At 50.5% G+C, this 15,214-nt stretch overlaps 1 protein-coding gene across 1 annotated transcript in view; it reads right to left on the bottom strand.

Moving 5' to 3' along the window:
* Cntn5 (contactin 5) overlaps positions 1-15,214 on the bottom strand; it is a 154,674-nt gene that overhangs the window by 92,482 nt on the left and 46,978 nt on the right. Inside the window, exon 7 of the mRNA XM_090319231.1 lies at positions 2,727-2,908. Coding sequence (XP_090175357.1) covers positions 2,727-2,908 — 182 coding nt within the window. The remainder of the gene's footprint in view (positions 1-2,726; positions 2,909-15,214) is intronic.

The raw sequence follows: 15,214 nt of genomic DNA, 5'->3' as shown, positions 1-15,214 counted from the left end.
AAGGATCAAGGTTTTCTTAATTTATGTATACAATGTAAGTTTATAAAAAGGTTTTCAAAAGGTTAACAGAGAAAACAATTCCTTTCCCGAAAGAGAATATTGGAATCCCTAGCAGAATCTACGAGGCGTGTGTTTACAGCCTTCCTCACACCGGCCGCTTCAGAATGAAAGCACCGGCCTCCCACGCTCTCCACGCATACACTCGTGTACATACATATACGTATGCAGCTGGAAACAAATGAACACATTAAATTAACCGAGTTTTTCTTTCTAGCCTCAGTTGAGACAGGAGTGCATGGAAGCGGTTGTGTGTGACGCCGGGTGGGTAGGACACGGGGGCAGGGCGGCGTGCGGGGGCCTAACTCGCAGGCTGGATGTGGAGAGTGGTGGGTGAGAAGGCAGAGAAGGTGCGCGGCAAGAAAAGGCGAATCCACTTATGACGCGCTAGCTGCGGCACTGACTCTCCATCTGCTGCTGTCGCCAAAGCTTTCCCCGGCCAGGTCCAGGCTCAGGCAGAACCCCGCCATTTCCCTCCAGGACGAGGGTTCTGGACTGTGGGGTTTTTTAAAACTAGCTAGTATGTGATTGCTTTTACTTGGCAGAGAATGGCCACAAAGCAAACACATTCTGTGAGTCCAGGGCTGCCATTTACCCTCTGCGTGGCGTTTCCCTCACCCCTCCTGCTCCCCCACTCGCCCTCTGCAGATTCCTGCCATGCACTGCGGCTGCCCGGGGGGGGGGGGGGCGGGAGCATGGCAGCCTCTCGGTCCACAGGCCCTCGAGGCGGTGTGCCAGGCAGACCGTGCTCTGCTTCCACTGCCACCGTACTTCCTCTACTTCTCTTCCTCTCTGTTCCCATGTCCACCTATAATTCAAGGTCCAGCATGATCCCCCGGGTGGGCGGCCACTCTGCACTGGGCACAGCCCTGGTTTTAACTCTGCACAGAGCAACGGGCTGGGGAGGGCCTGGCACCTCTCCCGGGGCACCACTCCTGTCCATAATGGAGGAAGCAACTCCGAGCCGGCGCCCGTGTGTCCACATGCCACACACAGTGGTAAGCATTAGCTGCTGCTAGTTGACTTCATATAAAAGCTTTCAAGAACACACACACACACACACACACACACACACACACACACACACACTTGGAGACACAACACAAATGAGATGTAATTAGCAGATCAGGTACAAGTGAGGGGAAGCTCCATACTGGAAAAATAAGTCAACATCATCTGTGCATAAGCATGAAGGTGATTTAATTTATGAGTTGTCATCCTTCATGGTTTACCTGGAAAATGTAGGTCACATTTCATACAAGAGCAGAGCAGGTCAACACTTACAAAAACTTTCTTTTATAGGTGGCAAATTATTTCATGAGATACTAGGTCTGTACTTGAGGCCCAAACAAAAGCAGCCCGTGCAAGGACAGTGACTGATTAAAAAAAATTATGCCAAAAAAGAATTGTCTAAGGATATGACCTGAACGAGACTGCATAGCACTTGTGAGACTTTTAGATTAAGAAAACAAGTGGTAATGTGGGCTCTGAGGCACCCAGGGCTCTGCGTGGCTGTGTTGGTTGTTAGCAGAGTTCTGAGGGGCAGCGGGTGTCCTGCGTGGATGAGGCCTGCACTGTGGGGAATTCCACCCACCTGGAGAAATGAAATCCCAGGTAGACTGCATTTAACACAACCCGGCCACGCCTCACTCTAGCTCTGCAGGCTGCTGTCCTCGGCTGGGAAACAGGGAGGCACATGGCCCTTTAAACGCAAAAGCCATCAGAAGCGTGCCAGATGCGCTGTGCATTGGCAAGTGTGTACACAATGCATTTGAGCTTTGGATCCGTCTCTGTCTCCCAGTTACATTTCCCGAAACAGCCAACAGATGTGTGTGTGTGTGTGTGGAAGTCTCCCTCATCCTCCCGTCATTCCGCATCTGAGCTCCCTGCCGGGACTGCTAAGTCTGTCCCCTCCCTGCTCCCCACTTTACAGCCGCATGGAGCAATGCTCATTTCAGGAGTAAGTGGTGTGCTGAGGAGAACACTGCGCTCTGCTGGAGTCCCGGCTCTGGCCGCCAGAACTGGACAGCCCGAGCTCTGGCTGGTTCTCACCTACATTCCAGTGCACCGGCATTTATTTCAGCTTGAGGATTGTGAACACACACACACACACACACACACACACACACACCCCACTTGGAACTGGGTTGCAATATTACTTTTTGCAAGAAATTCCAAATTTACCAAATCTACACTTTTCGGTCCTGCAGCCGCCCTGTGTTTCCGCAGCCAGCACAGCTCGCAGTCCTACCTGAACAGGGGAGGTGATCTGGAAGCAGCAGCTGGCCCGCTGGACTGGCCCACCCACACTGAGATTCTCGGTCCAGGCCCAGGCCCAGAACAAGGCAGTGACGTTCACGGGATTGTTGTCAGAGACAGGCCGCATTCGGAAGGATGCAGCCTTGTGCTCTACGAGGAGGAGAATGACAACTCGCGCATTTTTCACTTAAAATGGTGCTCTGTGTAGGAGCATTTTATGGGATGCTTTAGCATGCACAAAGTGCTGTTTTTAAACTATCCCTTGGCTTCTCTGTACTTCATAAACCAAAGTGCTGGCTTCCAGGGTGGCTGGGGGGCTGGGCTCCCCTCCCTCCTCTCCCCTCCCTCTTCCCCCCTCCTTCTCCCCCCTCCCCCCTCCTCCCCCCCCCCCCCCCGTGCAGGGCACTCACTGTATACTTGCAGCTGTCCCCGGAAGGCGTTCCTGCCCCTGGCGTTCTCGGCCCGGCACTCGTAGACGCCCGCGTCCTCCAGCTGCACGTTGGGAATCTCCAGCACCGCCTGCGACTTGCGCAGCCGCGCCTTCCCGGGCATGAACCCGCTCACCTTCGTCCACGTGATGGTCGGGACGGGGCTGGGGAGCACAGGGAGCAAGGCACGGTACTGCATGTTATTGCACGCCCGCTGCACCACCCACCCGCGGGCACCCAGCTCCCACGGGCTGACCCGCTGGCCTGGCCGGCAGCGTGGCTGGCCACATGGCTGGCCGTGGGCTGACCCGCTGGCCTGGCCGGCAGCGTGGCTGGCCTCGGGCTGACCTGCTGGCATGGACGGTGGGTTACACCATGACAGGTACCACACAGGCCAAAGACACATTTCATACATCATGTGAGCACAAACCAACTAGCCAGCGCCGCACTATGAACGGAGAAAGTGACGTGGAGGAGGAGCTAGTGCATCCCCAGGCGACACGTGAACCAAAGACGCGCAGCGCACCCTCCGCCCCAGCTCTGGGCTGCTCAACAGCAGATCCAGTTTTCGTGGACCTGCCCACCATGTCCCCCACTACTCACTGGTCTCCAGAGATGATGAGTTAGTTTACTTTTTTTTTTTTAAAGATCAACCCTGTGTATTTGTTTTTATATTGCTCACTGGGCCATATCCAGCGAATACTGGTTTGGCTTCTTTGTATCAACAGCCATAGTATTCTATTGTAGAAACAGAACAGAATATCACATACTGTCCTGCTCTACACTTCCAATACAGCACCGGATTACTTGATTGTTCTGTTTCTCCAGTAATACGCCCACTCCTGTAAACAACCCAGCAACCAGAGCGCATGCTGTTGCTTCATCTTCGGCCGACGAAGGCTGTGAACGTGATCCACTGCCACGCCGTCTCTCAGGAACAGACAGCTGTGGTTCTACACCTGCCAGCCACTCTGTTACCCTTTCCTCACTCCACGTCGTGTTCCGTGGCATGATTTCCTTTGTATTGATGGGATAAATGCCATTTCATTGCCTGTTTGTTTCCCTGAACTCTAGGAAAGTTTGCTCATCATTTGAACCCACTCTTCTGCTTTTATTACCCTTCCGTTTTTAGTTTGTTGAATTTGTTATATGCAGCTCGATGAAGACTTAGGAGCGCAGATATTCCTCTTCATGTGTGTGGGATCATGAAGACAACTCTGACAACCTCACGTTCCTTTCCAATGGTCCTTTTACTGTCACATTTCTTGTAGGCTTTAATTTATTTCCTGTTGTCATTTTGTTTTGATCTGTGTCTCGTACATGACTGGCAGTTAGATTTCGCTTTTCATTTAAACACCGAGGTTGGAAATCTTTGTATTTTCACAGCCAAATTTGACTTTAATTTTGTTGTTCTAGTGGATTGAATTTTTCTTATTCAGTCATCTGTGAATGATCAAATGCAGAATAATGCGTAATTTCATAACAAATGTTAATAGCAATAAGGCTAGGAGTTAAAATTATGGATTTAAAATCGATCGAGAAAGGTACGACTATAGGAAGTTAATATTTTTAAATGACTATAAAATAACTACATAGACTAAAAATAAAATAGAATGTTACAATGAAAGCATGATATGCTACACACACATAACTCAATGCCTAGACTAAGCATCAGAGCAAATGCAGCTGAAGAGAGTATTTCCTGACAAGGAAGACAGGCAGTTCCTGTGATCAGAGCGAGACACTGGAGCAGGCTGTTGAGCCGAGCAAGGAGACCATCAGTGGACAGGCCTGTGAATGAGATGAGAGGCACGCAGCCAGGCCCACGGGGAGCCAGGAGAGAGGAGACGGGGGCTGGGGAGAGAGGAGGGGGGAGAAGGAGAAGGACACCGAGCCAAGGAGACTGGAGAGGAAGACGCTGTGCAGAACCCTAACGGCAATGGGCAGCGCTCATTCATCACAGGACACGTGCTATGGGGGGGAGACACAGAATAGAAGACATGGCGCATTGTTAAGAGGAGCCCCCGTGGAACTCGAGACCCCACGCGAGCACGGGCTAGTTCACACTCGCCAAGAGCCACTGCGGGAGCCGCAGAGGATGGGAGCGAGGGGGACACGGCAGCATTCCCTTCCATGGTAAAGGGACAGAATACTGCGTCTTGCACGTTTTCTGCTAAGAATGGAGGTATTCCGGATGAAAACGAACCCCTGGGCAAGTTTATCTCTAAGACACAAACAAAAAAAGGATGGAAAGATGATTTCCAAACAAACGCAGAACCCAGCAAGGAGGAAGCTCAGCTTCGGCTAAACGACGCTTCTCTTTTCTCTCCTGCACGTTCAACCCACTTTCACTTCTTTCTTCCTTCACTCTTCAAGGCTGGTAGCCTCCACCACTGGCATCTGAATATGAAAACATTGCATAGCACTGATGAGTGGCTAGACATTCTGCTGGACAGGTCCCCACAGAACGTGAGTAACAGGTGTAAACTCGTGGACGAGCCGTGGGCAGTGCCGATGGTTTTTAGGCATTTTGGAAAGCCTGTCTTTACGCTCTCAGTGACAATGTAGAGAAAGCTGAGGAATTTTTCCTGTTACTAAGTAGCTTGTTTCGCTCATCACCTTTTTCGTAAGCACTCGAGGTTTGAAGAAAGTAGTTGACAAAGTGCATTTTATGTGGTTATTGGAACTGCACAACAAAACCCCTTTGCACAATAATATATGTTAATAAAAATACAAACGTTATCTGAGAGCATACCAAGACTTTGATCAATTTGACATTATTTCACAGCTTAATAACCGGAAGGGGTTTGGAAGAGGACTTCGGTGTGTTTGGAGAGGAAGCAGAGATGGCAGTTTTGACAACAATGCAAAGAAGAAGGCCTTTTCTGTCTGGTGCCATTCTGCTGGAATTCTATCAGCTGACCTATGCATTTGACTTTCATGTACAATAAGCAATGTGCCTTTAAGAAGATAGATTTCTAATTAATGTTGTGGTATTTCCATTTGGCACAAGAATATCTATTCATGACAGTGGAGACCCTGGAGCGTGGTAGAGACTGGCACACACTCTCTTTTGTCACCTTATCACTGTGCACGTGACAGGGTGAAAATGCCACCTGGCGACAGGCTGGGAGAGCGGGAATGCCGGCTTTGTGAAATGCGTTGAAGGCACTCTTAGAAAGATCATTCCATACACATGATGAAGTCATGCGCAGCTTGTCAACTACAAGACATAGTTAGCTGCAAAGATTTAATGATTTCCCAGGAAAAGTACTCCCCAACCACAAATCACTATTCACAAACTGTAGCTCCGTCTAATGCAGCTTCCCGGGCTCCCTGCATAACTCACAAGCGAGATATGAATTTTACATCCGATGTGAAAATATATACAGTTATGGTTCCGTGGTGGCTTGCACAAAAAGAAGGGAACATTGTATATCTCTGATAAAAAAGGAAAGAACCAAGTTTTATCACTTTTCTCTAAGAAAGCACATAAAACATCATAAAAAAGGCATTGAGCCAAAGGATTTTTTTTCTTTTATGATTCTTCAGCTCAAAAAAAAAACCCAAAAAGGACGAGGAAGAAGAAAAGTCAGCTGCTAAGGTGGGTGACTGCTGCTCTCTGCAAGATCCACAAAGCCTGTGAAGGCTGCTAACTTTCGGGGAAGAGGAGGAGACAGAGAAGGGGAGCTGCAGAGGAACACACTGCCACAGTCTCCAGACGAGAACGTGAATTGGACTTTAAAGAGAAGGAATTGCGTGCACCTTTCTTGAGTACGAGCTTCCGTTCCGTTTGATGGCTCTTCACTGGGAACCTCCGAGGATGCCTCAGCACACCGCCGTCGTGTGGCATTACTTCTGCTCAGGACTTCCCGGGCACTTTTAGGTATTAATCCAGGCAAGGGAAATCTCAGCAGTCTCCTGGGACACTGTGGTCTCCCGTGGCTTTTATGATTTCACTGCTTGTTTTCAAAATGTTACTCTTTTCTTCTGTTTGAAAAATTCGTATAAGCTGGGTGCCAGTGGCTCAGCCTGTAATCCCAGGCTGAGATCAGAGGATCTCAGTTCAAAGCCAGACCGGGTAGGTCTGTGAGCATCTGTAAGAGTCTGACTCCAATTAACCACACAGAAACTGGAAGTGATGCTGTGGCTAAAGCGCTGAGCACAAAAGCTCAGAGACAGCACCGTGGCCCCAAGCTCACATCCCACGACCAATAAAAGGAAAAGCAAAAACAAAAGAAGAAAAATGTGCATAGAATTTGAATCCATTCCTTCTAAGGCCAGTCTGTGCTGTCTGTACAAGGAGCTGGACGCTCATTCAGCAGAGTTCACCTGACTGCTGGCGACTTCCCCATAAACCAGGGGCAAACCTCAGGACCCAGAGCATCTCATGCCATCTTACCCTGGACAGAGAGAAGGATGAGCTGCGCAGGTAAGTGAGGGAAATCTCTGGAATGATACTATATTCACTCGCTCACTTGCTCACCCATCAACTGCGCTAACATCTCTACTGCGGGCCAGGTTTCTAAGACGTAGCTTCATTTAACTACGTGGTGGTGGCCTCAGGAGGCAGATGGGAAGACAGTGAGGGGACCGGACCAGAGCTCTGGCGTGGGCCTGCCAGGCAAGGTTTTGTGTCCATCTGGACAATGAGGAACACTCACAGAGAGAGAGAGAGAGAGAGAGAGAGAGAGAGAGAGAGAGAGAGAGAGAGAGAGAGAGGGAGGGAGGGAGGGAGGGAGGGAGGGAGGGAGGGAGGGAGGGAGGGAGGGAGGGAGGGAGGGGAGGGAGGGAGGGAGGGAGGAGGAGGGAGAGTCTAGCACAAGGCAGGAGAGGAGCTGAGTCCTGGGGTCTCAAGAGGGAACACGGGGTGCAAGGAATGAGTGGGTTTGGGGGGCAGGTGAGGGTGCAGCTGGAAGTGTTTGGAGGCCTAGTGATCAGGAGAGACTGTACTGCCCTGAGGACTCAAGTGGACGAGGGTGGCAGATTTATATCCGAGGCTCTGGTGTGGTGTTCCTAAAGAGACAAGGAGATGCCTAGTAATGCCGATGTGGAGTCAGCAGCGGAAGCCATCTTTCAAAAGCTAAGTCTGGGGCACCGCGACCCACGTACGTCAGACTGGATGTGCGTGCGGGAATATCAGGGCGGCCACCGCCCACGGCTCAAAGTAGAAGAAAGAACGCTGGCCGAGGGTAGGCAGGTGGTTCCGTGAGGATTTAACAATGAAGAGGCCCGGCCAGGTCTTCCCCAGCCCGGGGCCAGAGGGGCTGAGCGGGCAGTGGTCAGGGAGGCGGGCCGGCCAGGGCCTCCTCTGGGTGAGCGGCTCCCGGGGTGAGGAAGGGTAGAAGGGGCAGGGACTGGAGGCCGGGGAGAAGGAGCGTGGGCAGGCTGGCCTCTGCACAGGACGGCCAGCTCCGAGGCGGGCAGAGGGACTCGTTTCAGATTCAGCGCGTGCCTGGGGGGGGGGGGGAGGCGCCTCTGCATCTCCGGATCCTCCCCCCTCTCCCCCACCGCACGCCTCTCAAATTTGATTTTTATAGACTGGCACAATTGCAGGTCTGCTTGTCTGCTTCATTATAATTTATTACCCTGGAAAACTTGCAAATCCTTTGTAGCACATGCATATTTAGATTAAACTTACCAAGCGCAGGGATCTGCTGTACAGAATTCCAGATCTGTGACCGTTTGCTCTCCATATTGATGTCTACTTAATTATCAACCTCCTTTCCACTACACTAATTATTCACATATCCACTCTCCTGAAATGTGGCAAAATAGTAGACCTTCTATTGAAACAAAAGGTAAAGTAAAAATTGAAGAACTATATTCTGTGATCAAAACAATGGAAATGAAGTCATGCGATATTCCCTTGTTAAAATTTATGATTACAGACTCCTGAGAAAGCAAGCTCGTTGTCTTAGGTTCCACTCGGGGACTACGTCAGGGTCACAGGAGAAAGTAGATCTCGAGTGGAAGCGCGGCTCCCAGCCCCAGCCCGGGGCAGGGGTTTTCTCAGGATGCCCCTGAGGGAGGGGTGGCGCCTGAGGCAGGAGGCGGAGGGGCCTGGGCCTGCTGCTCCCCAGGTTAGGCTTCTCCTGAGGCCCCAAATCAGCACTGCGTCCTCTGGACAGCGCCTGCCTCCTAAAGAGAAACTTAAAGACACTTCCTGGGTGCCTTGCTCAAATTCCTAAACCACAAAATGTATTTTTTTTCTATAAAGAATTTATATCCTTGTCACTTTTCATCCCACCCTGCATTGGCTAGTAACAAGGGGTAAGTCTGGCATCATTTAACATTGGAGGACTTGGTAAGAAAAGCCACACTCCTTCACATAATGAACAGAAGCCCAGGTTGGTTGCAATGGCGACCTTTGGCCCCGAGGTTGCCGTGACAACACACACACACACACACACACACACACACACACGTCCCAACAAGGGTTTTGTTTGTTTTGTTGGGGCTTGAACTTGGGGCCTGGCGCTGTCTCTGAGCTCTTCAGCTCAAGGCAACCACCCTACCCGTTGAGCCACTGCCCCACATCTGGTTTTCTGGTGGTTATCGGAGATAAGAGTCTCACAGTCTTTAGTGCGGAGGCCTGATGCTGGGAGAAACCCGCTTTTCAGCTCCTCTGAGCTCACCGAGCTCTGCTCCCTGCTGCTTTGCTCTTGGGGAGACACTGCACACGCTACGCCGCTGAGTCGTCTTTTTGCAGATTCGCGGTGTCCTTCCTTCTTCCTACCCTCACTTATCAATCCAAATTCAAAGCACAGCGCAGGTCCATTCCTGAAGCCAACACGCATGCGGTTTATTAGTGTTGTGTTTCCAGTCCTGGGCCTTGAACCCAGGCCTGGGCACTGTCTGTGAACGTTCTCAAGACTGACACTCTACGCCTAAAGCCACAGCACCACTTCTGGCTTTTTCTGTGCATGTGGTACCGAGGAACGGAATCCAGGGCTTCGTGCATGCTGGACAAGCACTCCACCACGAGGCCACGCTCCTGGCCCACTATTAGTGTTTTTTATGGAACCTAATTGTTTCTTTTCTTTTTGTTGGTGTCAGGAGTGGATCAGACTTCAGTCCTGCTCGGATTGTTTGGTAGCTCAGGCGTGCTCTACTGCTTGGCCATGATCCCACGCAGCTTTTTGCTTGTTACTTTGGAGCTACAATCTGCCTAGGTTGACTTCAAACCAGGACCCTCCAAATCTCAGCCTGTGGAACAGACAGGCCACAGACTGAGCCACCAGGGACATGCAGAGCACTGGGTTTGAATGGATTGTCCTTTGAGGAGCAGACACAGAAGATGAGTCTAGGGTCCCTCAGCCCCCCACACCACCAGAAAATAAACAACCTACACAGAGGCTGAACAGCACCAGTCATTATTTTGGGTTAAAATTCACCTAAAGAGTTGTGAAGATTCATTTCTAAACTTCATATGTTTCAAATTAACATTACTCATTAATATTAGTCAGATGAATTTACAAGGAAAATCCCATGAAAAGCACAAGGCAAAATTGGCTCACTGCTCATTTTCTGTAAGGGAGACAGGTCTCCTTAATCTCAGTTATGGAAAAAAACCCTCAAATTTATATTTCAGTGATATCTATTTTGAGTTGTATTAATATTTACAGACTGTTCGCATTTTTCTATTGCTATTACCTAATGATTTAATATCACTGTTTTTTTCTTTAAGCATAGAAAATTCTAGGTCACATTGTAGTTAGAATGAGACTATTTCTTAGACACTGGCTTAGCTATTTTGTTTTGCCTTCTCTTTTAATATTCTGAGTCACATGTATCACCCAATATTAAGCCTGAATGGAGTGGTATTTATGTATTTCATCAAAATACATAAACTGTCCTAAATATTTGACACCTGGCCTTTAGCTTTTGTAATTGTGTGGCCTCTTGGAATTCTTTAAGATTGGTATGCCAAAAGTGATGCTAAAGTCATTATATAGAGTATTTTTTAATATTAACAGCAGTGCCGGAGTAAAATGTCACCCTTGACTTAATGTGAAAACTCAGCGCTAGAAAACAGTCTTTCAACTCACAGGGGGAAAAGAAAAGAATAATTGGGAAAGATAAAGCTGAATAAAAGTCCCAATATTTCTTATCTGTGGAAAGATTTTTACAGGCTGAGTTTCTCCAGAGGAGTCGAGCACACAGCAATTATCAGCAGAAAGCTGGAGAGTGAATTCTCTGCCATCCGTTTTCAATTGAAACCAGGAGAGCTGAGTGGCACTAGACAGAGTCATGGAAGCCCAGAATTCTTGCTGTGGGAAGAACGTGAGAAATGGGCTGGGCTTGGGAAGGTATTTCAGACATAAACAGAACACCGGAGCAAATAAATGTTCCAGAACACAGGTAGTGCTCCACAGAGCGAGGCACGGATACCAATGCCAAACACACGGAAGACACCTGAAGACACGGAGAGGCAGTGGGAGCTAGCCTCCGTCTCCATTCCGCTGGGGAGGCGCTGTCACGCTGGGTTCCTCGAGTCTGAGAGTGGGCTTCCGAGAAAGCCCATCCTCTGCCACGAAGGAGAAAAAGTGTCTCAAACTAGCCCACGTTCACGGTTCTGCCGTGGAAAATACACCTGTTCAATCCAGCAAGGCCACGGGCTCCTCAGTACCAGCTTCTCACAAACATAGTTCTTAAGGATTGGCAGAAACCCACTTTTGTTTTCCCTGTTCCAGTTTTCAGTGCTTTCGGAGGAAAGCGTTGGTCAGAGATCTCCCCTACTATCTCTCTGCTGCCAGAGTGTATGCAGAGCTTCCTCAGATAAAGACAGCCGGCAGGGCTACCTCTGCTGCTCTTATCTTCCTTGTACATAAAAGTAGGTGGAGATCCATCTTTCCTTTTTTCATTTAGAATTCAATACATAATTCAAAACAATTAAGGAGAAAGCAGCTAGAATTCAAAGTGTCCTGAAGGTGTCAGCCCTGACCTGCTGCACACACACCTGAGCTATTTCACACACACCTGAGCTATTTCACACACACCTGAGCTATTGCACACACACCTGAGCTATTTCACACACACCTGAGCTATTTCACACACACCTGAGCTATTGGACACACACCTGAGCTATTGCACACACACCTGAGCTATTTCACACACACCTGAGCTATTTCACACACACCTGAGCTATTGCACACACACCTGAGGTATCACACACATTGCGAGTGAGCCCAGAGGCTCCCTGGACAACCCCGCAGGCCTGTGGGGGGAGGGGGGATGGCAACCCCACAGAGAATGTCCGACCAATGGATTATTAATAAAAAGACAAGCCCAGGGGAGAAGGAAATATGTGCAATGCACTCTTACAGTCAGGCATTTGCTCCCAGATCAAGACTCAAATACTAGGAAAACCCATAGCACAGGTGTAGCACAGGTGACATGCGGATAAAACAGTTACTAAAAATCTATCAAATAAGCCCACAAACGCATGCTTCATATTTTCAGCAATCAAGAGGCCCTGTTGTTTAATCTCAAAACATGGCACCTTACTTTAATTCCAGATTACACAGCCGAGATGGGGGACAAGTGGATTTCTCTCAGGTGGATGCTGATTGGAGTTTACTGCTGAGCCACCTGGATCAGAGCTGAGCCGTCCTGCTGCTTCAGTGCCCACACGCGGGGGTTACCCCAAGAAGAGGGGGTTCACGCACCGCCAGCGAGCATCCAGGCGCGCCCATCCACGCATTCCCTCGGCAGCAGGCACTGAACCCTGTGCCCACGGAAGCGTCGGGAAGGCTGTACTTCTCTGTGGGGATTTATAAAGCAAGTGACCTGATTTCATAATGGACCTTCCTCTGAGAACATGGTCATAAATAAGACATTCTAAACGTTGTAAAGTAGGTTGATTCCATCTCCCAAAGAAAGTAGCAGTAAGGCGCAGAAATGGCCCTAAGTACTTATCATTTGCCTTCTGCAGTGTGCAACACAGCCCCAGGGTTGCCAGTGAGCAGCGTTCTCCTGCCTGCCGGCTATTGGCTGGAATACTTCCCAGTCCAGAAATCAGCATCACGATGACACCAGAGCTAAGAATAAAGACAGGTAGGAGCTGCTCTGTTGTATCTCTAATTAAAAAGAGGAAAGGTAAAAAGGATGCCAGGCTCTGAGTTTCTGGCTATCTCGAGATATTCCTTTCCGTGGACTGAAGCATTCTGGATTTTCGCACGTACACCCATGTACACACATGTACACATGTCCTCACGGAAAGAATCCATGTCATCTAATCCCAGCAGATGAAGCTCCTGTGACTCCCGCTGTTGAAACCAAGCAAGGAACGCTCATGCAGAAGTCACCAAATGCAATAAAGTGCAACGGCAAGTACGACTTTACTGCCCCGTGAAAGTACTGGAATAGAATAAGAATCATAAAACGATCCTTCAATAAATGAGCAATTCAGAGCCACTTTGATCACACATTGTGTATGCAAAGTGTTTCTTTAATTACATACTTAAATGGAACTGTGAGATTTATAGCGAAAACATTTAACTTCACAGGAACGTTTTATGATAAATATTGCTTCAGCAAAAATACAGGTGAGCTTCGGTTACCTGGAAGGCAGAGGCCCACGGAGGTGTTTTCACAAGGCCCCCGACTCCACCTTGCCCTCAGCACGTGCTGCCAGCGGGCACGATGCCGGTGGAAGCCGGTCCAGACCGTGGACGAGGCGTCGCCGTGGGGTCTGGGCACACGAGACGCTTCTCTCTGATTTTTATGATTGAAAGCATCTTGAAGAAGCTGAGGGCAGTCATAACTGGTGTTCTTTTCTGCTTGTGTGCGTGGTTCTGAGGGGCCCCTGAGGCCTGGGTCACCCCTGCAGCCACAGCCTGCCGTTGCGCCCTGCATGCTTGCTGTGCTCAGAGGCCACGGGGCTCCCACGGCCTTCCCTGTGTGGCCGCCGCTCTCCGTCACTAGAGGGATCACAGACGTTCCTGGCTTATCAGACTGACTTGAGTGGGTCAGCTCCGTCACACTGGAGCCCAGACGTCACGTGCGGTGTGAGCGTCTGCCGCGTGGGCCTGCCAATGAGGCCAGCTCACAGGCTTTCCTCCCCAGCCTTACACGTGGCCTGGAGCTGAGAATCTGTGTGACACACTCGTCTGTCCCTGCCTCCCTGAGTGTGCACACAGAAGCCCATTCTGTGGATGTGTGAGCCAGTTCAGTGGACAAGTGCCACATGAAGAGTCCGGCCCGGGGGTGAGCACACAGAGCTGGGCCTGTTCCTCCCCAGGCCTCCCGATCATCACCTGACGTGAAGATCGGGTGGGGGCCGCATGGCCGCCGCGCTGAGCACTGTGCGAAATACAGGCACAGCCCTGGTCTTGGCGATGCTCACGAGGTCACACGGCTGTGAGAGCCAAGCACGTACTGATTCCAGGCCCCCGCCGCGGCCTTCTGTCCCCGGAGCCTCCGTATGCCTAATGATTAAGTAACAAATACCACACAACTCCAATTCACTTTCAGTTCTTATGGCCCTGAGTGACTGGCAGATCCAAATAAACAGCACGAATAAATCATCATCTGAAACTGGAGAGCAGGCTCTTCCGCGGGGGTTGGGCAGTGCCAAGTTCAGCCAGCCGGGAGTCTCTGGGGAGCGTGTGTCATTCTCACAGCGCGGCAGGGCGCGAGCAGCCATCGGAGACAGAGGAAAGACAAGCACAAGCCACCGAGAAATGACGTTCTACATGGCGTGACCGTGCCTCTGTCACTTGACCGTGTCAAGTGAACGTTAGAAGCAGGGAAACCCGTAACTTCCTGGCTCCTCCACTGCTTTGGAGGGAGAGTGGCGACGACTCGTGAGTGGAGGGTCCTCCTTCCTCCTCGCCGCTGCCTCAGAGGGCTTGCAGAGGTCACTCATGGGGCCAGGACAGGAACTGTTCAAGGTTTTCCTGTTGTAGAACATCCCCAGGCTTGCCCGCCTTGTGCAGGGTCACCTTGGTGTCCTCGGTGGCGGCGGCTATGTGATGTACTGGTGAAAGGTCACACGGTGACCTGAGGTGTGCCAGACAGCTGTGGCCGGTGCAGACGAGGTGAGGACGGCTGGGCCATGGCTCGTGCGGATGAGGTGAGGACCGCTGGCCGTGGCTCGTGAAGACGAGGTGAGGACGGCTGGCCATGGCTCATGAAGACGAGGTGAGGATGGCTGGGCCATGGCTCATGCAGATGAGGTGAGGATGGCCGGGCCATGGATCATGCAGATGAGGTGAGGATGGCCGGGCCCCGCCCAGGGCATCCATCACTGCTCGGCCCCTGCCCTCACCTACCACTTCCTTCCAAGCGTTGCATGTCCAGTATGGAGAGGTGGACATGGAGGACGTGGAGAGCCCAACCCCCCTCTCTCCCCAGCCTCTTCAAATGTCCACAAGACCCACCACAGCTGCCCATGAGACTCTGCAGTTAGGGTCTGACCTTGTGCTAATACTTGGCCCAAAGGTGGGCGGCCGAGGGGTCAAGAA

Source organism: Megascapheus bottae, chromosome 27, assembly GCF_031878675.1.
Source record: "Megascapheus bottae isolate mThoBot1 chromosome 27, mThoBot2.hap1, whole genome shotgun sequence".
Lineage (NCBI taxonomy): Eukaryota > Metazoa > Chordata > Mammalia > Rodentia > Geomyidae > Megascapheus > Megascapheus bottae.
The sequence above is the reverse complement of the archived record's forward strand: the minus strand, read 5'-3'. Positions and strand labels throughout refer to the sequence as shown.